At 57.2% G+C, this 27574-nt stretch overlaps 1 protein-coding gene across 1 annotated transcript; it reads right to left on the reverse strand.

The window, feature by feature from the left end:
* Positions 1 to 3125: 3125 nt before the first annotated feature.
* On the reverse strand, positions 3126 to 21858 carry LOC133264606 (tonsoku-like protein; the record flags this gene model as incomplete). Its single annotated transcript, XM_061444439.1, has 8 exons — positions 21522 to 21858; positions 19228 to 19323; positions 17384 to 17526; positions 11408 to 11591; positions 11198 to 11327; positions 9992 to 10163; positions 7423 to 7537; positions 3126 to 3268 (listed from the first exon to the last, which is right to left on the reverse strand). Coding segments are annotated over exons 1-8 (1320 nt in total), but the record flags the coding sequence as incomplete, so codon positions are not given.
* Between the last annotated feature and the right edge of the window lie 5716 nt (positions 21859 to 27574).

A 27574-nucleotide genomic window follows, 5' to 3' on the forward strand; every position in this document is an offset into this window, starting at 1 on the left:
TACATAGGGACACATAGGAACGCATAGGGATACATAGGGACACATAGGGACACATAGGACACATAGGGACACATAGAGACATATAGAGACACATAGGAACACATAGGGATACTTAGGGGACACATAGGGCCACATAGAGACACATAGGGACACATAGGGATACATAGGGACACATAGGGACACATAGGGACACATAGAGACATATAGAGACACATAGGAACACATAGGGACACATAGGGACACATAGGGACACATAGGGACACATAGGGACACATAGGGATACATAGGGATACATAGGACACATAGGGATACATAGGGACACATAGGGACACATAGGGACACATAGGACACATAGACACATAAGAGACACATAGGAACACATAGGGATACATAGGGACACATAGGGATACATAGAGACACATAGAGACACATAGGGACACATAGGACACATAGGGATACATAGGGACACATAGGGACACATAGAGACACATAGGGACACATAGGATACATAGGGACACATAGGGACACATAGGGACACATAGGGACACATAGGAACACATAGGGATACATAGGGACACATAGGGATACATAGGGACACATAGGGACACATAGGGACACATAGAGACACATAGGGACACATAGGAACACATAGGGATACATAGGGACACATAGGGACACAATAGGGACACATAGGGACACATAGGGATACATAGGGACACATAGGGACACATAGGGAAACATAGAGACACATAGGGACACATAGGAACACATAGGGATACATAGGGACACATAGGGATACATAGGGACACATAGGGACACATAGGGACACATAGAGACACATAGGGACACATAGACACATAGGGATACATAGGGACACATAGGGATACATAGGGACACATAGGGACACATAGAGACACATAGGGACACATAGAGACACATAGGGACACATAGGAACACATAGGGACACATAGGACACATAGGGACACATAGAGACACATAGGGACACATAGGGACACAGAGAGACACATAGGGACCCATAGGGACACATAGAGACACATAGGGACACATAGGAACACATAGGGACCCATAGGGACACATAGGGACACATAGGGACACATAGAGACACATAGGGACACATAGAGACACATAGAGACACATAGGAACACAGAGGGACCCATAGGGACCCATTGCGATACATAGGGACACATAGGAACACATAGGGACCCATAGGGACCCATAGGGACACAAAGGGACCCATAGGGATACATAGAGCCCCATAGGGACACATAGGGACACATAGAGACACATAGGAACACAGAGGGACCCATAGGGACCCATTGCGATACATAGGGACACATAGGAACACATAGGGACCCATAGGGACCCATAGGGACACAAAGGGACCCATAGGGACCCATAGGGATACATAGGGACACAGAGACACATAGGGACCCATAGAGAAACACAGAGCCCCATAGAGACCCCATAGAGCCCCACAGAGCCCCCATAGAGCCCCATAGAGACCCCATAGAGCCCCACAGAGCCCCATAGACACCCCACAGAGCCCCATAGACACTCCATAGAGCCCCCATAGAGACCCACAGAGACCCATAGGGACCCCATAGAGCCCCATAGGGACCCCATAGAGACACCATAGAGCCCCACAGAGCCCCATAGGGACCCCATAGAGCCCCATAGAGCCCCATACAGACCCCATAGAGCCCCATAGAGACCCCATAGAGACTCTATAGAGCCCATAGAACCCCATAGAGCCCCATAGAGACCCCATAGAGACCCATAGAGACTCTATAGAGCCCCAGAGAACCACATAGAGCCCCATAGAGACCCCATAGAGACTCTATAGAGCCCCATAGAACCCCATAGAGCCCAATAGAGACCCCATAGAGACCCCATAGAGACTCTATAGAGCCCCATAGAACCCCATAGAGCCCCATAGATCCCCACAGAGCCCCATAGACACCCCACAGAGCCCCATAGACACTCCATAGAGCCCCCATAGAGACCCACAGAGACCCATAGGGACCCCATAGAGCCCATAGGGACCCCATAGAGACACCATAGAGCCCCACAGAGCCCCATAGGGACCCCATAGAGCCCCATAGAGCCCCATACAGACCCCATAGAGCCCATAGAGACACCATAGAGCCCCACAGAGCCCCATAGGGACCCCATAGAGCCCCATAGAGCCCCATACAGACCCCATAGAGCCCCATAGAGACCCCATAGAGACCCCATAGAGACTCTATAGAGCCCCATAGAACCCCATAGAGCCCCATAGAGCCCCATAGAACCCCAAAGAGCCCAATAGAGACCCCATAGAGACCCCATAGAGACTCTATAGAGCCCCATAGAACCCCATAGAGCCCCATAAAGACCCCATAGAGACCCCATAGAGACTCTATAGAGCCCCATAGAACCCCATAGAACCCCATAGAGACCCCATAGAGACCCACAGAGACCCCATAGAGACTCTATAGAGCCCCATAGAACCCCATAGAGACCCACAGAGACCCCATAGAGACTCTATAGAGCCCCATAGAACCCCATAGAGCCCCATAGAGCCCCATAGAGACCCCATAGAGACTCTATAGAGCCCCATAGAACCCCATAGAGCCCCATAGAGCCCCATACAGACCCCACAGAGCCCCATAGAGACCCCATAGAGACCCCATAGAGACTCTATAGAGCCCCATAGAACCCCATAGAGCCCCATAGAGACCCCATAGAGACCCCATAGAGACTCTATAGAGCCCCATAGAACCCCATAGAGCCCCATAGAGACCCCATAGAGACCCCATAGAGACTCTATAGAGCCCCATAGAACCCCATAGAGACCCATAGAGCCCCATAGAGACCCCATAGAGACCCACAGAGACTCTATAGAGCCCCATAGAACCCCATAGAGCCCCATAGAGCCCCACAGAGACCCCATAGAGACTCTATAGAGCCCCATAGAGCCCCATAGAGCCCCATAGGGACCCCATAGAGACCCACAGAGCCCCCATAGAGACACCATAGAGACTCGACAGAGCCCCATAGACACCCCATAGAACCCCATAGAGCCCCACAGAGCCCCACAGCGCCCCAGAGCGCCCCCCTCTCACCTGCCTCTGGTAGAAGCCCAGGGCCCTGCCGTAGTCGCCGCGCCGGGAGCAGGCGTCCCCCAGCTGCTCGCAGAGGGGCAGCGCCGCCGCCGCGTCCCCCCCGGCCCCCTCGAGCGCCTGCAGCAGCCGCAGCATCCGCGTGGCTATGGGGAGGGGGACAAGGGGGTTATGGGGGGGGACGGGGACCCATTGGGGGCTATGGGGAGGGGAGGCAATGGGGTTATGGGGGGGACCCATTGGGGGCTATGGGGAGGGGGGCAAGGGGGTTATGGGGGGGGACGGGGACCCATTGGGGGCAATGGGGAGGGGGGCAATGGGGTTATGGGGGGGATGGGGACCCATTGGGGGCTATGGGGAGGGGGGCAAGGGGGTTATGGGGGGGATGGGGACCCATTGGGGGCTATGGGGAGGGGGACAAGGGGGTTATGGGGGGGACGGGGACCCATTGGGGGGTATCGGGAGGGGGGCAAGGGGGTTATGGGGGGGACGGGGACCCATTGGGGGCTATGGGGAGGGGGGCAAGGGGGTTATGGGGGGGACAGGGACCCATTGGGAGCTATGGGGAGGGGGCCAAGGGGGTTATGGGGGGACGGGGACCCATTGGGGGCTATGGGGAGGGGGACAAGGGGGTTATGGGGGGACGGGGACCCATTGGGGGCTATGGGGAGGGGGACAAGGGGGTTATGGGGGGGACGGGGACCCATTGGGGCTATGGGGAGGGGGACAAGGGGGTTGGGGGGGACGGGGACCCATTGGGGGCTATGGGGAGGGGGACAAGGGGGTTATGGGGGGGACGGGGACCCATTGGGGGGTATCGGGGAGGGGGGCAAGGGGGTTATGGGGGGGACAGGGACCCATTGGGGGGTATCGGGAGGGGGGCAAGGGGGTTATGGGGGGGACGGGGACCCATTGGGGGCTATGGGGAGGGGGGCAAGGGGGTTATGGGGGGGACGGGGACCCATTGGGGGCTATGGGGAGGGGGACAAGGGGGTTATGGGGGGGACGGGGACCCATTGGGGGCTATGGGGAGGGGGACAAGGGGGTTATGGGGGGACGGGGACCCATTGGGGGGCTATGGGGAGGGGGGCAAGGGGGTGGTTATGGGGGGGGACGGGGACCCATTGGGGGCTATGGGGAGGGGAGGCAATGGGGTTATGGGGGGGGACCCATTGGGGGCTATGGGGAGGGGGGCAAGGGGGTTATGGGGGGGGACGGGGACCCATTGGGGGCTATGGGGAGGGGGACAAGGGGGTTATGGGGGGGACGGGGACCCATTGGGGGCTATGGGGAGGGGGACAAGGGGGTTATGGGGGGGACAGGGACCCATTGGGGGCTATGGGGAGGGGGACAAGGGGGTTATGGGGGGGACGGGGACCCATTGGGGGCTATGGGGAGGGGGACAAGGGGTTATGGGGGGACGGGGACCCATTGGGGGCTATGGGGAGGGGGGCAAGGGGGTTATGGGGGGGACGGGGACCCATTGGGGGCTATGGGGAGGGGGACAAGGGGGTTATGGGGGGGACGGGGACCCATTGGGGGGTATCGGGAGGGGGACAAGGGGGTTATGGGGGGACGGGGACCCATTGGGGGCTATGGGAGGGGGGACAAGGGGGTTATGGGGGGACGGGGACCCACAGGGGGCTATGGGGATGTCAGTGGGGGGCTATGGGGAGGGGTGCAAGGGGGTTATGGGGGGGGACGGGGACCCATTGGGGGCTATGGGGATGTCAGTGGGGGGCTATGGGGAGGGGGGCAAGGGGGTTATGGGGGGGGACGGGGACCCATTGGGGGCTATGTGGAGGGGGGGCAATGGGGTTGGGGGGGGATGGGGACCCATTGGGGGCTATGGGGAGGGGGCAATGGGGTTAGGGGGGGGACGGGGACCCATTGGGGGCTATGGGGAGGGGGTCAATGGGATTATGGGGGGGGACCCATTGGGGGCTATGGGGAGGGGGGGCAATGGGGTTATGGGGGGGACAGGGACCCATTGGGGGTATGGGGAGGGGGGGCAATGGGGTTGGGGGGGACCCATTGGGGGCTATGGGGATGTCAGTGGGGGCTATGGGGTTATGGGGGGGACGGGGACCCATTGGGGGCTATGGGGAGGGGGGGCAAGGGGGTTATGGGGGGGGCAGGGACCCATTGGGGGCTATGGGGAGGGGAGGCAATGGGGTTATGGGGGGGACGGGGACCCATTGGGGGCTATGGGGATGTCAGTGGGGGGCTATGGGGAGGGGGGCAAGGGGGTTATGGGGGGGGACAGGGACCCATTGGGGGCTATGGGGAGGGGGGGCAATGGGGTTGGGGGGGACGGGGACCCATTGGGGGCTATGGGGAGGGGAGGCAATGGGGTTATGGGGGGACGGGGACCCATTGGGGGTATCGGGAGGGGGGCAAGGGGGTTATGGGGGGGACGGGGACCCATTGGGGGCTATGGGGAGGGGGACAAGGGGGTTATGGGGGGACGGGGACCCATTGGGGGCTATGGGGAGGGGGTCAATGGGGTTATGGGGGGGACAGGGACCCATTGGGGGCTATGGGGGAGGGGGGGCAATGGGGTTATGGAGGGGGGGGACCCATGGGGGGCTATGGGGGGGGGTCATTGGGGGCTATGGGGATGTCATTGGGGGCTATGGGGGGTGTCAGTGGGGGCTATGGGGATGTCATTGGGGCTATGGGGATGTCAGTGGGGGCTATGGGGACGTCATTGGGGCCTATGGGGACGTCATTGGGGGTGTGGGGATGTCATTGGGGGCTATGGGGACGTCATTGGGGGCTATGGGGACGTCATTGGGGCCTATGGGGATGTCATTGGGGGGCTATGGGGACGTCATTGGGGGTGTGGGGACGTCATTGGGGGGCTACGAGGACTTCACTGGGGGTGTAGGGACATCATTGGGGGCTATGGGGACGTCATTGGGGGCTATGGGGATGTCATTGGGGGCCTATGGGGATGTCATTGGGGGGCTATGGGGACGTCATTGGGGGGCTATTGGGATGTCATTGGGGGGCTATGGGGATGTCATTGGGGCTATGGGGATGTCATTGGGGGGCTATGGGGATGTCATTGGGGGGCTATAGGGATGTCATTGGGGCTGTGGGGACGTCATTGGGACCTATGGGAAGTCATTGCGTCTTGGGGACGTCAATGGGGGCTTGGCAACGTCATTGAGGGCTTGATGACATCATTGAGAGCTTGATGATGTCATTGGAGGCCTGGGGAAGTCACTGAGGGCTTGATGACGTCACTGGGGCCTAGGGGAGGTCTTTGGAACCTATGGGGGCGTCATTGGGGGCTAAGGGGGCGTCACTGGGGGGTTGGGGACTTCATTGGGGGCTTGATGACATCATTGAGGGCTTGATGACGTCATTGAGGCCTTGGGGGCGTCATTGAGGCCTTGGGGACATCACTGGGGCCTTGGGGAGTCTTTGGGGCCTTGGGGATGTCATTGGGGGCTTGATGACGTCATTGGGGGCTTGACAACGTCATTGAGGGTTTGGGGAGTCTTTGGGGCCTTGGGGATGTCATTGGGGGCTTAATGACGTCATTGATGGTTTGATGACATCATTGAGGGCTTGATGACATCATTGAGGGTTTGATGATGTCATTGAGGGCTTGGGAGTCTTTGGGGCCTTGGGGACGTCATTGGGGGCTTGATGACATCATTGATGGTTTGATGACATCACTGAGGGCGTGATGACGTCACTGGGGCCTTGGGGATGTCATTGGGGGCTTGATGACATCATTGAGGGCTTGACGTCATTGAGGCCTTGGGGGCGTCATTGAGGGCTTGGGGAGTCTTTGGGGCCTTGGGGATGTCATTGGGGGCTTGATGACGTCATTGAGGGTTTGATGATGTCATTGAGGGCTTGGGGAGTCTTTGGGGCCTTGGGGACGTCATTGGGGGCATCATTGGGGGTTTGATGACATCATTGATGGTTTGATGACATCACTGAGGGCTTGATGACGTCATTGGGGCCTTGGGGACATCTTTGGAACCTATGGGGGCATCATTGGGGGGTTGGGGACGTCATTGGGGGCTTGATGATGTCACTGAGGCCTTGGGGGCGCCATTGAGGGCTTGGGGACATCACTGGGGCCTTGGGGAGTCTTTAGGGCCTTGGGGATGTCATTGGGGGCTTGATGACATCATTGGGGGCTTGATGACATCATTGAGGGTTTGATGATGTCATTGAGGGCTTAGGGACGTCATTGGGGGCTTGATGACATCATTGATGGTTTGATGACATCATTGAGGGCTTGATGACGTCACTGGGGCCTTGGGCCCCCCCTCACCGTAGCGGAGGTCGGCGCGCACTTGGTGCCGGTGCCGCGGCTGCCGCGGGCCCAGGGCATGGGCCTGCCGGAGAGAGCGCCGGGCCGCAGCGAAGTCCCCCAGGGCCAGGAACACCTGTGGGGAGAGAGGGGCTATGGGGGGCAATGGGGGTGATGGGGAACAGCGGGGCTATGGGGGGTGATGGAGGCTATGGGGGGCTATGGGGGTGATGGGGAACAGTGGGGCTATGGGGAGTGATGGAGGCTATGGGGTGAGGGGGGTGATGGGGAACAACAGGGCTATGGGGTGTGATGGAGGCTATGGGGTGAGGGGCATGATGGGGACGATGGGGAGCAATGGGGAACAGTGGGGCTATGGGGTGTGATGGAGGCTATGGGAGGCAATGGGGGTAACAGGGGTGATGGAGAACAACGGGGCTGTGGGGGTGATGGAGGCTATGGGGGGCAATGGGAGTAACAGGGAACAATGGGGCTATGGGGGGTGATGGAGGCTGGGGGGGCAATGGGGGTAACAGGGGTGATGGGGAACAACGGGGCTATGGGGGGCAATGGAGGTGATGGGGGCTATGGGGTGTGATGGAGGCTATGGGGTGAGGGGGGTGATGGGGAGAATAGGGAACAGTGGGGCTATGGGGTGTGATGGAGGCTATGGGGTGAGGGGGGTGATGGAGGCTATGGGGGGCAATGGGGGTAACAGGGGTGATGGAGAACAATGGGGCTGTGGGGGTGATGGAGGCTATGGGGGGCAACGGGGGTAACAGGGAACAATGGGGCTATGGGGGGTGATGGAGGCTGGGGTGGCAATGGGGGTAACAGGGGTGATGGGGAACAATGGGGCTATGGGGAACAATGGGGCTATGGAGGCTCTGGGGGGCAACAGGGGTGAAGGGGGCGATGGGGCGCAGGGATGGGATGGGGAGGGATGGGATAAGGGATGGGATGGGGGCTGCAGGGATGGGATGGGGGATGAGGGATGCAGGGCTGGGATGGGGGATGCAGGGATGGGACAGGGGATGGGATGGGGGATGCAGGGATGGGGGATGGGATGAGGGACGCAGGGCTGGGCTGGGTGCTGGATGCTGGGTGCTGGTGCTGGGTTGGGTGCTGGGTGCTGGATGCTGGGTGTTGGGTGCTGGTGCTGGATGCTGGGTGTTGGGTTGGGTGCTGGGTGCTGGTGCTGGGTTGGGTGCTGGGTGCTGGTGCTGGATGCTGGGTGTTGGGTTGGGTGCTGGTGCTGGGTGTTGGGTGCTGGTGCTGGATGCTGGTGCTGGGTGTTGGTGCTGGGTGTTGGGTGCTGGGTGCTGGGTGTTGGGTTGGGTGCTGGGTGCTGGATGCTGGGTTTTGGGTGTTGGTGCTGGGTGTTGGGCGCTGGGTTGGGTGTTGGGTGCTGGGTGCTGGGTTGGGTGTTGGGTGCTGGGTGTTGGGTGCTGGGTGTTGGGTTGGGTGCTGGGTGTTGGGTGTTGGTGCTGGGTGTTGGGCGCTGGGTGTTGGGTGCTGGGTTGGGTGTTGGGTGCTGGGTTGGGTGTTGGGTGTTGGGTGTTGGTGCTGGGTGTTGGGCGCTGGGTTGGGTGTTGGGTGCTGGGTGTTGGGTGCTGGGTGCTGGGTGTTGGGTGCTGGGTGTTGGGTTGGGTGCTGGGTGCTGGGTGTTGGTGCTGGGTGCTGGGTGTTGGGTTGGGTGCTGGGTGCTGGGTTGGGTGTTGGGTGCTGGGTGTTGGATGCTGGGTGTTGGGTGTTGGTGCTGGGTGTTGGGCGCTGGGTTGGGTGTTGGGTGCTGGGTTGGGTGTTGGGTGCTGGGTGTTGGGTGCTGGGTGTTGGGTGCTGGGTGTTGGGTTGGGTGCTGGGTGTTGGGTGTTGGTGCTGGGTGTTGGGCGCTGGGTGTTGGGTGCTGGGTTGGGTGTTGGGTGCTGGGTTGGGTGTTGGGTGTTGGGTGTTGGTGCTGGGTGTTGGGCGCTGGGTTGGGTGTTGGGTGCTGGGTGTTGGGTGCTGGGTGCTGGGTGTTGGGTGCTGGGTGTTGGGTTGGGTGCTGGGTGCTGGGTGTTGGGTGTTGGTGCTGGGTGCTGGGTGTTGGGTGGGTGCTGGGTGCTGGGTTGGGTGTTGGGTGCTGGGTGTTGGATGCTGGGTGTTGGGTGTTGGTGCTGGGTGTTGGGCGCTGGGTTGGGTGTTGGGTTGGGTGCTGGGTTGGGTGTTGGGTGCTGGGTGTTGGGTGCTGGGTGTTGGGTGCTGGGTGTTGGGTGTTGGTGCTGGGTGTTGGGCGCTGGGTGTTGGGCGCTGGGTGTTGGGTGTTGGTGCTGGGTGTTGGGCGCTGGGTTGGGTGTTGGGTTGGGTGCTGGGTTGGGTGTTGGGTGCTGGGTGTTGGGTGTTGGTGCTGGGTGTTGGGCGCTGGGTGTTGGGTGTTGGTGCTGGGTGTTGGGCGCTGGGTGTTGGGTGTTGGGTGTTGGTGCTGGGTGTTGGGTGCTGGGTGTTGGTGCTGGGTGTTGGGCGCTGGGTGTTGGGTGTTGGTGCTGGGTGTTGGGCGCTGGGTTGGGTGTTGGGTTGGGTGCTGGGAGCTGGGTGCTGGGTGTCCCCGTACCCGTGCGGAGCTGGCGCAGCTCTCGCTCTCCAGGGCCCGGTCCCGCAGGCTCCGGGCGCTCTCCCGAGCGCGGCTCAGGCTCCGCAGGGCCCCGCCGTGGTCCCCGTCCCGCAGCAGGATGGAGCCGCGGTTGAAGTGCGCCCGGTACAGGTCCTCCTGCAGCCCCCCCTGCCTGCGGGGACAGCGGCACCCATGGGACAGCAGCACCCATGGGACCACATCACCCATGGGACCATGGCACCCATGGGAGCACATCACCCATGGGAGCACATCACCCATGGGACCACATCACCCATGGGACCACAGCACCCATGGGACCACATCACCCATGGGACCACAGCACCCATGGGACTCCAGCACCAATGGGACCCCCACCGCCTGCATGGGTACAGCAGCACCCATGGGATCCCCCCACCTTAACCGTAAACCTAAGGCTAACCCCAACCCGCTTCCAGATCTCATCATTCCCAGATCCCACCTCAACCTCTTCCCACATCCCATCAAATCCACTCCCACATCCCATCAAATCCACTCCCACATCCCATCAAATCCATTCCCACATCCCACCAAATCCGTTCCCACATCCCATCAAATCCATTCCCACATCCCATCAAATCCATTCCCACATCCCATCAAATCCCTTCCCACATCCCATCAAACCCCTTCCCACATCCCATCAAATCCATTCCCACATCCCATCAAATCCCTTCCCACATCCCATCAAACCCCTTCCCACATCCCATCAAATCCATTCCCACATCCCATCAAACCCCTTCCCACATCCCATCAAATCCATTCCCACATCCCATCAAACCCATTCCCACATCCCATCATTCCCAATCCCACCATTCCAGATCCCATCATCTCCTACCCCATCATTCCCAATCCCATCACCTCCATCCCATCTCCCCCCATCCCATCACCCCAATCCCATCTCCCCAATCCCATCACCCCCCATCCCATCATTCCCAATCCCATCTCCCCAATCCCATCACCCCCCATCCCATCATTCCCAATCCCATCTCCCCCCATCCCATCATTCCCAATCCCATCACCCCAATCCCATCACCCCAATCCCATCATTCCCAATCCCATCTCCCCCCATCCCATCATTCCCAATCCCATCATTCCCAATCCCATCTCCCCCCATCCCATCACCCCAATCCCATCACCCCCATCCCATCATTCCCAATCCCATCTCCCTACTCCGCCAGGAAGATGCTCCTCCTCAGGTACCGCTCCCTCAGCTCCGGCTCCTTCCGGCAGTCGCTCACCAACGCCAGGTTGAGGAAGAGCCGAGCCTTCATCTCCAGCACCTCCCTCCGCGGCACCCATCCTGCACCCACCGCCGGGGCTCAGCACCCATGGGCGCACAGCACCCAGCACCCCCTTCCCTCAACACTGAGACCCCAGCACCTTCCAGCCTCTCCTCCACGATGGCCAAACTGGTGTGGAAAGCCCTTTGGGCCTCATCCAGCGCCCCCGGCTCCTCGCCGCTCTCCCCTATGAACATGTGGGTCCGGCCCAGGGTGGCCCAGGCCCGCTGCTGCTCCGTGTGGTCGCCCAGCGCCCGCGCCAGCTCCAGGTGCTGCTCTTGGTGCTGGGAAAAGAGAGGTAGGAAAGGGTGCTGAGCGCCACCGGAAAGGGGCAGGATAGGGCAGGATGCGGTGGGTACCAGCACCGTGGGGATGGGGCAAGATAGGGCAGGATGCGGTGGGTACCAGCACCATGGGGATGGGGCAGAATAGGGCAGGATGCGGTGGGTACCAGCACCATGGGGATGGGGCAGAATAGGGCAGGATGCGGTGGGTACCAGCACCATGGGGATGGGGCAGAATAGGGCAGGATGCAGTGGGTACCAGCACCGTGGCGATGGGGCGGAATAGGGCAGGATGCGGTGGGTACCAGCACCATGGGGATGGGGCAGAATAGGGCAGGATGCGGTGGGTACCAGCACCATGGGGATGGGGCAGGATAGGGCAGGATGCGGTGGGTACCAGCACCATGGGGATGGGGCAGAATAGGGCAGGATGCGGTGGGTACCAGCACCATGGGGATGGGGCAGAATAGGGCAGGATGCGGTGGGTACCAGCACCATGGGGATGCTCCAGCACAGGGCAGGATGCGGTGGGTACCAGCACCATGGGGATGGGGCAGAATAGGGCAGGATGCAGTGGGTACCAGCACCGTGGCGATGGGGCAGAATAGGGCAGGATGCGGTGGGTACCAGCACCATGGGGATGGGGCAGCACAGGGCAGGATGCAGTGGGTACCAGCACCATGGGGATGGGGCAGAATAGGGCAGGATGCAGTGGAACCAGCACCATGGGGATGGGGCAGCACAGGGCAGGATGCGGTGGGTACCAGCACCATGGGGATGGGGCAGCACAGGGCAGGATGCGGTGGGTACCAGCACCATGGGGATGGGGCAGGATAGGGCAGGATGCAGTGGGTACCAGCACCGTGGCGATGGGGCAGAATAGGGCAGGATGCAGTGGGTACCAGCACCATGGGGATGGGGCAGGATAGGGCAGGATGCAGTGGGTACCAGCACCATGGGGATGGGGCAGAATAGGGCAGGATGCGGTGGGTACCAGCGCCATGGGGATGGGGCAGAATAGGGCAGGATGCGGTGGGTACCAGCACCATGGGGATGCCCCATCACAGGGCAGGATGCAGCGCCATGGGGATGCAGTGGGTACCAGCACCATGGGGATGGGGCAGAATAGGAAAGGACACAGTGGGACCAGCACCATGGGGATGCTCCAGCACAGGGCAGGATGCAGTGGGTACCAGCGCCACGGGGATGCAGTGGGTATCAGCACCATGGGGATGGGGCAGAATAGGGCAGGATGCGGTGGGTACCAGCACCATGGGGATGGGGCAGAATAGGGCAGGATGCAGTGGGTACCAGCACCATGGGGATGGGGCAGAATAGGGCAGGATGCGGTGGGTACCAGCGTCACGGGGATGCTGTGGGTACCAGCACCACAGGGATGCAGTGGGTACCAGCACCACGGGGATGCAGTGGGTACCAGCACCACGGGGACGCAGTGGGTACCAGCACCACGGGGATGCAGTGGGTACCAGCACCATGGGGATGGGGCAGAATAGGAAAGGACACAGTGGGACCAGCACCATGGGGATGCTCCAGCACAGGGCAGGATGCAGTGGGTACCAGCGCCACGGGGATGCAGTGGGTATCAGCACCATGGGGATGGGGCAGAATAGGGCAGGATGCGGTGGGTACCAGCACCATGGGGATGGGGCAGAATAGGGCAGGATGCAGTGGGTACCAGCACCATGGGGATGGGGCAGAATAGGGCAGGATGCGGTGGGTACCAGCGTCACGGGGATACTGTGGGTACCAGCACCACAGGGATGCAGTGGGTACCAGCACCACGGGGATGCAGTGGGTACCAGCACCAAGGGGATGCAGTGGGTACCAGCACCACGGGGATGCAGTGGGTACCAGCACCAAGGGGATGCTGTGGGTACCAGCACCACGGGGATGCAGTGGGTACCAGCACCACGGGGATGCAGTGGGTACCAGCACCACAGGGTTGCAGTGGGTACCAGCACCACGAGGATGCAGTGGGTACCAGCGCCACAGGGATGCAGTGGGTACCAGCGCCACGGGGATGGGGCAGAATAGGGCAGGATGCAGTGGGTACCAGCACCATGGGGACGCCCCAGCACAGAGCAGGATGCAGTGGGTACCAGCTCCATGGGGATGGGGCAAAATAGGGCAGGATGCAGTGGGTACCAGCACCAAGGGGATGGGGCCGAATAGGGCAGGATGCAGTGGACACCAGCACCATGAATATGGGGCAGAATAGGAAAGGATGCGGTGGGTACCAGCACCATGGGGATGGGGCAGAATAGGGCAGGATGCAGTGGGTACCAGCACCATGGGGATGGGGCAGAATAGGGCAGGATGCAGTGGGTACCAGCACCACGAGGATGCAGTGGGTACCAGCACCACGGGGATGCAGTGGGTACCAGCACCACGAGGATGCAGTGGGTACCAGCACCACGGGGATGCAGTGGGTACCAGCACCACAGGGATGCAGTGGGTACCAGCACCACAGGGATGCAGTGGGTACCAGCGCCACGGGGATGCTGTGGGTACCAGCACCACGGGGATGCAGTGGGTACCAGCACCACGGGGATGCAGTGGGTACCAGCACCACGGGGATGCAGTGGGTACCAGCACCACGAGGATGCAGTGGGTACCAGCACCACGGGGATGGGGCAGAATAGGGCAGGATGCAGTGGGTACCAGCACCATGGGGATGGGGCAGAATAGGGCAGGATGCAGTGGGTACCAGCACCACGAGGATGCAGTGGGTACCAGCACCACGGGGATGCAGTGGGTACCAGCACCACGAGGATGCAGTGGGTACCAGCACCACGGGGATGCAGTGGGTACCAGCACCACAGGGATGCAGTGGGTACCAGCACCACAGGGATGCAGTGGGTACCAGCGCCACGGGGATGCTGTGGGTACCAGCACCACGGGGATGCAGTGGGTACCAGCACCACGGGGATGCAGTGGGTACCAGCACCACGGGGATGCAGTGGGTACCAGCACCACGAGGATGCAGTGGGTACCAGCACCACGGGGATGGGGCAGAATAGGGCAGGATGCAGTGGGTACCAGCACCATGGGGATGGGGCAGAATAGGGCAGGATGCAGTGGGTACCAGCACCACGAGGATGCAGTGGGTACCAGCACCACGGGGATGCAGTGGGTACCAGCACCACGAGGATGCAGTGGGTACCAGCACCACGGGGATGCAGTGGGTACCAGCACCACAGGGATGCAGTGGGTACCAGCACCACAGGGATGCAGTGGGTACCAGCGCCACGGGGATGCTGTGGGTACCAGCACCACGGGGATGCAGTGGGTACCAGCACCACGGGGATGCAGTGGGTACCAGCACCACGGGGATGCAGTGGGTACCAGCACCACGAGGATGCAGTGGGTACCAGCACCACGGGGATGCAGTGGGTACCAGCACCACGGGGATGCAGTGGGTACCAGCACCACGAGGATGCAGTGGGTACCAGCACCACGGGGATGCAGTGGGTACCAGCACCACGGGGATGCAGTGGGTACCAGCACCACAGGGATGCAGTGGGTACCAGCACCACGGGGATGCAGTGGGTACCAGCACCACGGGGATGCAGTGGGTACCAGCACCACAGGGATGCAGTGGGTACCAGCGCCACGAGGATGCAGTGGGTACCAGCGCCACGGGGATGCAGTGGGTACCAGCACCACAGGGATGCAGTGGGTACCAGCACCACGAGGATGCAGTGGGTACCAGCACCACGAGGATGCAGTGGGTACCAGCACCACGGGGATGCAGTGGGTACCAGCACCACGGGGATGCAGTGGGTACCAGCACCACCGGGATGCAGTGGGTACCAGCACCACGGGGATGCAGTGGGTACCAGCACCACCGGGATGCAGTGGGTACCAGCACCACGAGGATGCAGTGGGTACCAGCACCACGGGGATGCAGTGGGTACCAGCACCACCGGGATGCAGTGGGTACCAGCACCACAGGGATGCAGTGGGTACCAGTGCCACGGGGATGCAGTGGGTACCAGCACCACGGGGATGCAGCGGGTACCAGCACCACGGGGATGCAGCGGGTACCAGCACCACGGGGATGCAGTGGGTACCAGCGCCACGGGGATGCAGTGGGTACCAGCGCCACGGGGATGCAGTGGGTACCAGCACCACGGGGATGCAGTGGGTACCAGCACCACGGGGATGCAGTGGGTACCAGCACCACGGGGATGCAGTGGGTACCAGCACCACGGGGATGCAGTGGGTACCAGCACCACGGGGATGCAGTGGGTACCAGCACCACGAGGATGCAGTGGGTACCAGCACCACGGGGATGCAGTGGGTACCAGCACCACAGGGATGCAGTGGGTACCAGCACCACAGGGATGCAGCGGGTACCAGCACCACAGGGATGCAGTGGGTACCAGCACCACAGGGATGCAGTGGCTACCAGCACCACGAGGATGCAGTGGGTACCAGCGCCACAGGGATGCAGTGGGTACCAGCACCACGAGGATGCAGTGGGTACCAGCACCACAGGGATGCAGTGGGTACCAGCACCACGGGGATGCAGTGGGTACCAGCGCCACGGGGATGCAGCGGGTACCAGCACCACGGGGATGCAGTGGGTACCAGCACCACGGGGATGCAGTGGGTACCAGCACCACAGGGATGCAGTGGGTACCAGCGCCACGAGGATGCAGTGGGTACCAGCGCCACGGGGATGCAGTGGGTACCAGCACCACAGGGATGCAGTGGGTACCAGCACCACGAGGATGCAGTGGGTACCAGCGCCACGAGGATGCAGTGGGTACCAGCACCACGGGGATGCAGTGGGTACCAGCACCACGGGGATGCAGTGGGTACCAGCACCACCGGGATGCAGTGGGTACCAGCACCACGGGGATGCAGTGGGTACCAGCACCACCGGGATGCAGTGGGTACCAGCACCACGAGGATGCAGTGGGTACCAGCACCACGGGGATGCAGTGGGTACCAGCACCACCGGGATGCAGTGGGTACCAGCACCACAGGGATGCAGTGGGTACCAGCGCCACGGGGATGCAGTGGGTACCAGCACCACGGGGATGCAGCGGGTACCAGCACCACGGGGATGCAGCGGGTACCAGCACCACGGGGATGCAGTGGGTACCAGCGCCACGGGGATGCAGTGGGTACCAGCGCCACGGGGATGCAGTGGGTACCAGCACCACGGGGATGCAGTGGGTACCAGCACCACGGGGATGCAGTGGGTACCAGCACCACGGGGATGCAGTGGGTACCAGCACCACGGGGATGCAGTGGGTACCAGCACCACGGGGATGCAGTGGGTACCAGCACCACGAGGATGCAGTGGGTACCAGCACCACGGGGATGCAGTGGGTACCAGCACCACAGGGATGCAGTGGGTACCAGCACCACAGGGATGCAGCGGGTACCAGCACCACAGGGATGCAGTGGGTACCAGCACCACAGGGATGCAGTGGCTACCAGCACCACGAGGATGCAGTGGGTACCAGCGCCACAGGGATGCAGTGGGTACCAGCACCACGAGGATGCAGTGGGTACCAGCACCACAGGGATGCAGTGGGTACCAGCACCACGGGGATGCAGTGGGTACCAGCGCCACGGGGATGCAGCGGGTACCAGCACCACGGGGATGCAGTGGGTACCAGCACCACGGGGATGCAGTGGGTACCAGCGCCACGGGGATGCAGTGGGTACCAGCGCCACCGGGATGCAGTGGGTACCAGCACCACGGGGATGCAGTGGGTACCAGCACCACGGGGATGCTCCGGATGCTCCGGTACCTGCAGGGCAGCCCCGTACCGCTCCAGCTCCGCCAGGCGCTCGCCGATCTTGCGGTGGGCGATGGCGCAGCCCAAGCGGTCCCCGGCGCCCTCCAGCAGCCGCAGCTCCTCCCGGTGCTCCTCCAGGGCCTCCTCATAGCGGCCTATGGGGGGGGGAATGGCACAGAGTGGGGTTGGGGAGGGGGGGCTTATCCATAGATCCCGGGGGTCGTTATCCCTGGATCCCAGTTGTTATCCCTGGATCCCGGTTGTTATCCCTGTTGTTATCCCTGCATCCCAGTTGTTATCCCTGTTGTTATCCCTGCATCCCAGTTGTTATACCTGGGTCCTGGTTGTTATCTCTGTTGTTATCCCTGGATCCCAGCTGTTATCCCTGTTGCTATCCCTGGATCCCAGCTGTTATCCCTGTTGTTATCCCTGCATCCCAGTTGTTATCCCTGTTGTTATCCCTGCATCCCGGTTATCCCTGGATCCCGGTTGTTATCCCAGTTGTTATCCCTGGATCCCAGTTGTTATCCCAGTTGTTATCCCTGGTTCCCGGTTGTTATCCCTGGATCCCGGTTGTTATCCCTGGATCCCAGTTGTTATCCCTGGGTCCCAGTTGTTATCCCTGTTGTTATCCCTGGATCCCGCCTGTTATCCCTGTTGTTATCCCTGGATCCCAGTCGTTATCCCTGCATCCCGGTTGCTGTTATCCCTGCAACCTGGTCCTTATCCCTGTATCCCGGATGTTATCCTTGCATCCTGATTACTGTTATCCCTGTATCACAGTCGCTGTTATCCCACTATCCCGGTCCTGTTATCCCCGCATCCCGGTGCCATTATCCCCGCGCCGTTATCCCCACATCCCGGTGCCGTTATCCCTGTATCCCGGTGCCGTTATCCCCGTATCCCGGTGCCATTATCCCCGTATCCTGGTCCCGTTATCCCCGCATCCCGGTCCCGCTATCCCGCTATCCTGGTGCCGTTATCCCCGTATCCCGGTGCCGTTATCCCCGCATCCCGGTCCCGTTATCCCGGTGCCGTTATCCCTGTATCCCGGTCCCGTTATCCCGCTATCCCGGTCCCGTTATCCCGCTATCCCGGTGCCGTTATCCCGCTATCCCGGTCCCGTTATCCCGCTATCCCGGTCCCGTTATCCCGCTATCCCGGTGCCGTTATCCCTGCATCCCAGTGCCGTTATCCCGCTATCCCGGTGCCGTTATCCCTGCATCCCGGTGCCGTTATCCCCCTATCCCGGTGCCGTTATCCCCGCATCCCGGTGCCACTACCCCGGTCCCATTATCCCCACATCCCGGCGCTGTTATTCCTGCATCCTGGTGCCGTTCTCCCCGCATCCCGGTCCCGTTATCCCGCTATCCCTGCATCCCGGTGCCGCTATCCCGGTCCCGTTATCCCCGCATCCCGGTGCCGTTATCCCCCTATCCCGGTGCCGTTATCCCGCTATCCCGGTCCCCTTATCCCCGCATCCCAGTGCCGTTATCCCGCTATCCTGGTCCCGTTATCCCTGTATCCCGGTGCCGTTATCCCTGCATTCCGGTGCCGTTATCCCGCTATCCCGGTGCCATTATCCCTGCATCCCGGGCCCGTTATCCCGCTATCCCGGTGCCGTTATCCCCGCAACCCGGTCCCGTTATCCCTGCATTCCAGTCCCGTTATCCCCGCATCCCGGTGCCGCTATCCCGCTATCCCGGTGCCGTTATCCCGCTATCTCGGTGCCGTTATCCCCGTATCCCGGTCCCGTTATCCCCGCATCCCGGTGCCGTTATCCCCGTATCCCGGTGCCGCTATCCCGCTATCCCGGTGCCGTTATCCCCGCATCCCGGTGCCGTTATCCCGCTCACCGTGGCTGGCCAGGATCTCTCCCAGTTGGTTGCAGAGCGCAGCCTCCTCCACCGCGTGGCCGCCGCGCTGGGCCTTGGCCTTGGCCTTCTGCAGCTCTAAGGGGGGAAAAGAGGGGGGGGACCCATGGGGGGCACCCCATAGATGGGGAGGGGACCCCTATGGGGTCTAATGGGGGGGCACCCATGGGGGATATCCCATAAATGGGGTGGGGGGGTCCCAATGGGGTCAAAAGGTGGGGGAACAACACCCCATAAATGGGGGGGTGGCCTCAGTGGGGGTAAAGGGGGGACATCTATGGGGAACAGCCCTTAAATGGGGGTGGGGGACCCCAATGGGGTCTAAAGGTTGGGGTACCCCATAAATGGGGAGGGACCCTAATGGGGTCTAAAGGGGGGGGGAGGGCACCCATGGGAGACACCCCATAAATGGGTGGGGGGGCCCCAATGGGGTCAAAGGGGGGGCTCCAATGGGGGATACCCCATAAATGGGTGGGGGGACCCCAATGGGGTGTAAAGGGGGGGGAACCATGGGGGACACCCCATAAATGGGTCGGGGGACCCCTATGGGGTGTAAATGGGGGGGATGACACCCCATAAATGCAGGGGCACCGTATGGGGTCAAACAGGGGGGGCTCGAATGGGGGACACCCTATAAATGGGGAGGACCCCAATGGGGTCAAAGGGGGGGCTCCAATGGGGGATACCCCATAAATGGAGGGGCATGGCCAAATGGGGTCTAAGGGGAGAGGACCCATGGGGGACACCCCATAAATGGAGGGGGGGGCCCAATGGGGTCTAAAGGGGGGGCACCCCATAAATGGGGAGGGACCCCAATGGGGTCTAAAGGGGTGGAGTACCCATGGGGGGCACCCCATATATGGGGGGGACCAATGGTGTCTAAAGGGTGGGGGCTCAGTGGAACCTCAATTGGGGGTTTAAGATGGGAATGAGGCCCCACACACACCAGTTAAAACCAGTTTAGCCCAGTTAGGACCTGGTTAAGCCCCATTAAACCCTGATTTACCCCCATTAATGCCCTTTAAGCCCACTCAGGGCCTGATTTACCCCCATTAATGCCCTTTAAACCCACTCAGGGCCTGATTTACCCCCATTAATGCCCTTTAAGCCCACTCAGGGCCTGATTTACCCCCATTAATGCCCTTTAAGCCCACTCAGGGCCTGATTTACCCCCATTAATGCCCTTTAAACCCACTCAGGGCCTGATTTACCCCCATTAATGCCCTTTAAGCCCACTCAGGGCCTGATTTACCCCCATTAATGCCCTTTAAGCTCATTTAGGGCCTGATTTACCCCCATTAATGCCCTTTAAGCCCATTTAGGGCCTGATTTACCCCCATTAATGCCCTTTAAACCCACTCAGGGCCTGATTTACCCCCATTAATGCCCTTTAAACCCACTCAGGGCCTGACTTACCCCCATTAATGCCCTTTAAGCCCACTCAGGGCCTGATTTACCCCCATTAATGCCCTTTAAACCCACTCAGGGCCTGATTTACCCCCATTAATGCCCTTTAAACCCACTCAGGGCCTGATTTACCCCCATTAATGCCCTTTAAGCCCACTCAGGGCCTGATTTACCCCCATTAATGCCCTTTAAACCCACTCAGGGCCTGATTTACCCCCATTAATGCCCTTTAAGCCCACTCAGGGCCTGATTTATCCCCATTAATGCCCTTTAAGCTCATTTAGGGCCTGATTTACCCCCATTAATGCCCTTTAAGCCCATTTAGGGCCTGATTTACCCCCATTAATGCCCTTTAAGCCCACTCAGGGTCTGATTTACCCCCATTAATGCCCTTTAAGCCCACTTAGGGCCTGATTTACCCCCATTAATGCCCTTTAAGCTCACTTAGGGCCTGATTTACCCCCATTAATGCACTTTAAGCCCACTCAGGGCCTGATTTACCCCCATTAATGCCCTTTAAGCTCACCTAGGGCCTGATTTACCCCCATTAATGCCCTTTAAGCCCCCTTAGGGCCTGATTTACCCCCATTAAGCCCCCGTTGAGGCCCTTTCAGCCCGTTTAAGCACCGGGTGAGCCCGGTTCAACCCCGTCCAGGCCGACGGAGGCTCCGTAACCCCCGTTAGGGCCCAGTGAAGGCCCGGTACAGGCCGCGGACGCTCCGTTAAGGCCCAGTTTAGCCCAGTTACGAGAGGCCGGGCGCTGTTGAGCCCCATAGACCCTCATTGAGCCCCATAGAGCCCCATAGAGCCCCATAGAGCCCCACAGAGCCCCATAGAGCCCCATAGAGCCCGGTGCAGGCCGCACTCACGTCGGATCTCCCGCTCCGCGTCCATCCTCCTCCGCCGTTGCCGCCACTCGCCGCTTTGCCCCGCCCCTCCGCCCCCATTGGCCCCCGCTCGGCTCCTCCGCGCTCCCATTGGCCAGCGCTCTGCACCAATCCACGTCAGGAAGAAGGGGAGGTGGGCGCTCCTATTGGACAGTGCGGGGCTCCATAGACCCGCCCGGCCGCGGGGCATGACGGGAGGTGTGGGGGAAAAGAGAGGGGGCTGCCGCAAGGCATGCTGGGAGGTGTGGCGGAAAAAAACCGTAATCTGTCGCAAGGCATGCTGGGAGGTGTGCCGGAAAGGCGGCCTGCCGTAAGGCATGCTGGGAGGTGTGGTGGAAAAGGGGTCTACCGCAAGGCATGCTGGGAGGCGTGGCGGAAAAGGGGGGGTGTCTGCCGCTAGGTATGCTGGGAGGTGTGGTGGAAACCAGAGGGGCTATCGCAAGGCATGCTGGGAGGCGTGGCGGAATAGAGATTGGGCTGTCGCAAGGCATGCTGGGAGGTGTGCCGGGAATGTGGCTGCCGCAAGGCATGCTGGGAGGTGTGGCGGAAGACAGAGGGGTGCCGCAAGGCATGCTGGGAGGTGTGGCAGAAGGGGGGTGTCTGCCGCAAGGCATGCTAGGAGGTGTGGCGGAAGACAGAGGGGGGGTGCCGCAAGGCATGCTGGGAGGTGTGGCGAGGAGATGTCGCCCCCTGCTGGTGGCGCCGTGTGCTCCCCTATAGCCTCCATTGCCCCCCAGCATAAACCAGTAGCTCCCCAGTAGCCTCCATTGCTCCCCAGTGCTCCCCAGTATAAACCAGTAGCTTCCCAGTAGCCCCCATTGTTCCCCAGTATAAACCAGTATAAACCAGTAGCTCCCCAGTAGCTCCCATTGCTCCCCAGTTCCCACCAGTATAAACCAGTAGCTCCCCAGTAGCCTCCTATTGGCTCCCAGTGCCCCCAGTATAAATCAGTACCTCCCCAATAGCCTCCAGTGCTCCCCAGTATGAACCAGTAGCTCCCCAGTACACTCCATTGCTACCCATTGACTCCCAGTATAAACCAGTAGCTCCCCAGTAGCCTCCTATTGGCTCCCAGTGCCCCCCAGTATAAACCAGTAGCTCCTCTATAGCCTCCATTGCCCACCAGTATAAACCAGTAGCTCCCCAGTAGGCTCCATTGCTCCCCATTACCTCCCAGTACAAACCAGTAGCTCCCCAGTAGGCTCCATTGTTCCCCAGTGCCCCCCAGTATAAACCAGTAGCTCCCCAGTAGCCTCCTATTGGCTCCCAGTGCCCCCAGTATAAATCAGTAGCTCCCCAATAGCCTCCATTGCCCACCAGTATAAACCAGTAGCTCCCCAGTAGGCTCCATTGCTCCCCATTACCTCCCAGTATAAACCAGTAGCTCCCCAGTAGCCTCCTATTGGCTTCCAGTGCCCCCCAGTATAAACCAGTAGCTCCTCTATAGCCTCCATTGCCCACCAGTATAAACCAGTAGCTCCCCAGTAGGCTCCATTGCTCCCCATTACCTCCCAGTACAAACCAGTAGCTCCCCAGTAGGCTCCATTGTTCCCCAGTGCCCCCCAGTATAAACCAGTAGCTCCCCAGTAGCTTCCTATTGGCTCCCAGTGCCCCCAGTATAAATCAGTAGCTCCCCAATAGCCTCCATTGCCCACCAGTATAAACCAGTAGCTCCCCAGTAGGCTCCATTGCTCCCCATTACCTCCCAGTATAAACCAGCAGCTCACCAGTAGCCTCCATTGCTCCCCATTGCCTCCCAGTATAAACCAGTAGCTCCGCAGGAGCCTCTATTGGCTCCCAGTGCCCCCCAGTATAAACCAGTAGCTCCCCAGTAGCCTCCATTGCCCACCAGTATAAACCAGTAGCTCCCCAGTAGCTCCCATTGTTCCCCAGTTCCCACCAGTATAAACCAGTAGCTCCCCAGTAGGCTCCATTGTTCCCCAGTGCCCCCCAGTATAAACCAGTAGCTCCCCAGTAGCCTCCTATTAGCTCCCAGTGCCCCCAGTATAAATCAGTAGCTCCCCAATAGCCTCCATTGCCCACCAGTATAAACCAGTAGCTCCCCAGTAGGCTCCATTGCTCCCCATTACCTCCCAGTATAAACCAGTAGCTCACCAGTAGCCTCCATTGCTCCCCAGTATAAACCAGTAGCTCCCCAGTAGATTCCATTGCTCCCCATTGCCTCCCAGTATAAACCAGTAGCTCCGCAGGAGCCTCTATTGGCTCCCAGTGCCCCCCAGTATAAACCAGTAGCTCCCCAGTAGGCTCCATTGTTCCCCAGTGCCCCCCAGTATAAACCAGTAGCTCCCCAGTAGCCTCCTATTAGCTCCCAGTGCCCCCAGTATAAATCAGTAGCTCCCCAATAGCCTCCATTGCCCACCAGTACAAACCAGTAGCTCCCCAGTAGGCTCCATTGCTCCCCATTACCTCCCAGTATAAACCAGTAGCTCACCAGTAGCCTCCATTGCTCCCCAGTATAAACCAGTAGCTCCCCAGTAGATTCCATTGCTCCCCATTGCCTCCCAGTATAAACCAGTAGCTCCGCAGGAGCCTCTATTGGCTCCCAGTGCCCCCCAGTATAAACCAGTAGCTCCCCAGTAGGCTCCATTGTTCCCCAGTAACTCCCCAGTATAAACCAGTAGCTCTCCAGTAGCCTCCATTGCTCCCCATTACCTCCCAGTATAAACCAGTAGCTCCCCAGTAGACTCCATTGTTCCCCAGTAACTCCCAGTATAAACCAGTAGCTCCCCAGTAGTGCTCCCCAGTGCTCCCCAATATAAACCAGTAGCTCCCCACTATAAACCAGTAGCTCCCCAGTAGCCCCCACTGCTCCCCAGTGCTCCCCAATATAAACCAGTAGCTCCCCAGTATAAACCAGTAGCTCCCCAGTATAAACCAGTAGCTCCCCAGTAGCCTCTATTGCTCCCCAGTGCCCTGGACCCCCTCCAAAACAGCCTGAAACCCCCTAAAAATGCCCCCCCAAATCTCCAATTTGGGGTAAAATCAACCAAAAAAAACCAAGTTTGGGCTAAAAAAGGAAGAAAACCTCAAATTTTGGTACAAGGAGCAAGAAAACCCCACAAATTTTGGTTAAAACCCAACAAAAAAGTCGCTTTTTTTGGTGGGAAGGAAACCTCCAATGGGTGAAAGCAAGGGGAAAAAATAAAAAAGAAATTGGGTGAATGAAGCGAGGTTTGGGGAAAAAAAACAACAAAAAGGGACAAAAGAAGACCCCAAAATCTCCAATTTGGTCTTAAAAAGGAAAGGAAAGGGGAAAAATGGAGGAAAGAACAAAAAAAACCCAAAACCAAAAAAAACAAAAGCAAACAAACAACAAAAAAAAGGCAAAAAGAAAACCAAAAAATCAAACCCCAAAAAACAACCCAAAAAATCCAACACCAAAACCCCCACCAAAAGCTGAAACCCAAAACCCACCAAAAACCCCAAAGTTTTGGTAAAAACACTGAAAGAATTAAATAATAATAAGAAGAAGAATAAAAAAATAAACAAGGGAAACTAACAAAAAGCAAAAAACAAGAAAAAAAAACAAATAAACCACAAAAAAAGAACAAAAAATACCCAAAACAAAAAAAAACACAAAAAAAGCATAAACAAAATAAAAACAACCAAAAAAAGCAACCAAAAAGAAACAAAAATCAAACAAAACCAAAAAAAAACACAAAAAACAAAACCAAAAAAGCACCGAAACAAAATGAAACAAAAAAAAGACAAAGAACCCACAAAAAAACAAACCAAAAGTTAAAAAGAAATTTAAGAAAACAGAAAAATAACCCCACCCCCCAAAAAAGCCCCCCAAAAAAATGAAACGAAAAAAACAAAAATCCCACTAAACCAAAAACAACAAAAGAAGAGAAAAACCCACAAATAAAACAAAACAAAAAACAAAAAAAGGCCAAAACAGAATGAAACAAAAAAAAAAAAATCCCAAAACGGACAAAAACCACCAAAAAACAAAAAAGCCGCAAAAGAAATGAAACAAAAATAACCCCAACCCCCCAAAACAAAAACAAAAAAACAAAAAAAAGAAAAAGCCACTAAAAAAACAACCCCAAAACAAAAAAGGCCCCAACAGAAAATGAAAAACAAAAAAAAACCACAAAAACAAACAAAGCCAGAAAAAAACACAAAAAAAGCCAAAAGCAAAACCAAAAAAGCCCTAAAACAAAATTAAAAAAAAAGCAAAAACCCACAAAAAATTCCCAAAAAGCAAAAACCAAAAGAAAACCGGAAAAACCCACAGAAAAAAACAAAAACCAAAAAACCAAAAAAGCCCCAGAAGAAATTGTGAAAAAAAACCAAAATCCAACAAAACCCCCAAAACAAAAAAAATCAGAAAAAATCCACCAAAAAAAAACAAAACCAAAAATAAAAAGAAAAACAAAATGGAACAACGAAAAACCAAACCCAAACCAACCAAAAAACCCCAAAACCAAACCAAAAAAAAAAAAACAAGGAAACAAAACCCCAATTTTTTTTTTTTGTTTTTTCCTATTTTTTTCCCTATCCCATCCCCAATTCCCCAATTTTCCGCTCTGGCAAAGCCGCCCCTCCCCCACTCAACACCCCTCCCCCATTTTGCTAAAACTGAAATTGAAACAAACCCCATCAATTGAAAGCCCCTCTCTCCCTTTTTTTTTGCAAAAAGCACAAAAATTCCCTAAATTTGGCATTGAACACCCCCCCCCCGCACTTTTGTTAAAAAAAATCACAAAAATTCGCTCAATTTTGGATTAAAAAAAAATCTTTTTTTTGTTAAAATAAAACACAAAAATTCCTTCCATTTGGGATGAAAATAAAATTTCGTTTTTTAAAGAGAAAAACAAAATCTTCCTAAATTTGGAATTGAAAAAAATCCCTCCTTTTTGTTAAACCACAAAAAATTCCCTCAATTTGGGATTAAAAAAAAAATTCATTTTTGTTAAAACAAAACCACAAAATATCCCTAAGTATGGCATTGAAAAAAATAACCCCTCATTTTTGTAGGAAAAGAAAAACCAAAATTCCCTCAACACCAAAATACCAAAGATTTTTGGGGAAAAACCAAACAAATCCTTAAGAATTGGGGGAAAAAGACCCCAAAACCTTCAAGTTTGGGGGGAAAACCTCACAAAAGACCTTAAATAGTAGGAAACAAGAACCTGAAAGTTTGAAAAACAACCCAAAAATATCAATTTTGGGGTAAAAAACCAAAATGTGAAGGTTTTGGGAAAAAGAAGCAACCAAAACGCTTGTATTTTGGTGGGGGGAGGGGGGAAATACCAAAAACGTGGAGTTTTGAGGGGGGAACAAAAGAAAACTTCAAGTTTCAGGGAAAAAAATCCTTAAACCTCAAATTTTGAGGGAAAATCTCAAATTTCAAATTTGGAGGGGGAAATATTCCCCAAATTCAGGTTTTGAGGGGGAAAAAAATCCCCAAAATCAAGATTTGATGGAAAAAAATACCCTAAACTTCAAGTTTTAAAGGAAAAAAAAAAAACCTAACCCAAAATTCAATTTTTAAGAAAAAACAACACCTTAATCCTCAAGTTTTGAGGAAAACATTCCCAAAATTCAGATTTTGAGGGAAAAATCCAAAATTGAAGTTCTGATGGGAAAAAAATCCCCAAAATTCAAGTTTTGAGGAAAAAAAAACCCTAAAATTCAAATTTTGAGGGAAAAAAAACCACAAAATTCATTTTAAGAAAAACCAACACGTTAAACCTTAAGTTTTGAGGAAAAAATCCCAAATTCTATTTTTGAGGGAAAAGAAAATCTCAAAATTCAGATTTTGAGGGAAAAAATCCAAAATTGAAGTTCTAAGGGAAAAACATCCCAAAAATTCAAATTTTGAGGAAAAAAATAGCCCCAAACTTCAAGTTTTAAGGAAAACAAACCAAAATTCAATTTTTAAGAAAACCCAACATGCTAAATCTCAAGTTTTGAGGAAAAAATTCCCAAAATTCAAGATTTGAGGAAAAAGATCCAAAATTCAAATTCTGAGGAAAAAAAAATCCCTAAATTTCAAGTTTTGAGGG

This window comes from Pezoporus flaviventris, unplaced genomic scaffold, assembly GCF_033815535.1.
Source record: "Pezoporus flaviventris isolate CSIRO_AGI_PZ_B2104156 unplaced genomic scaffold, CSIRO_AGI_Pfla_v1 ptg000876l, whole genome shotgun sequence".
NCBI lineage: Eukaryota > Metazoa > Chordata > Aves > Psittaciformes > Psittacidae > Pezoporus > Pezoporus flaviventris.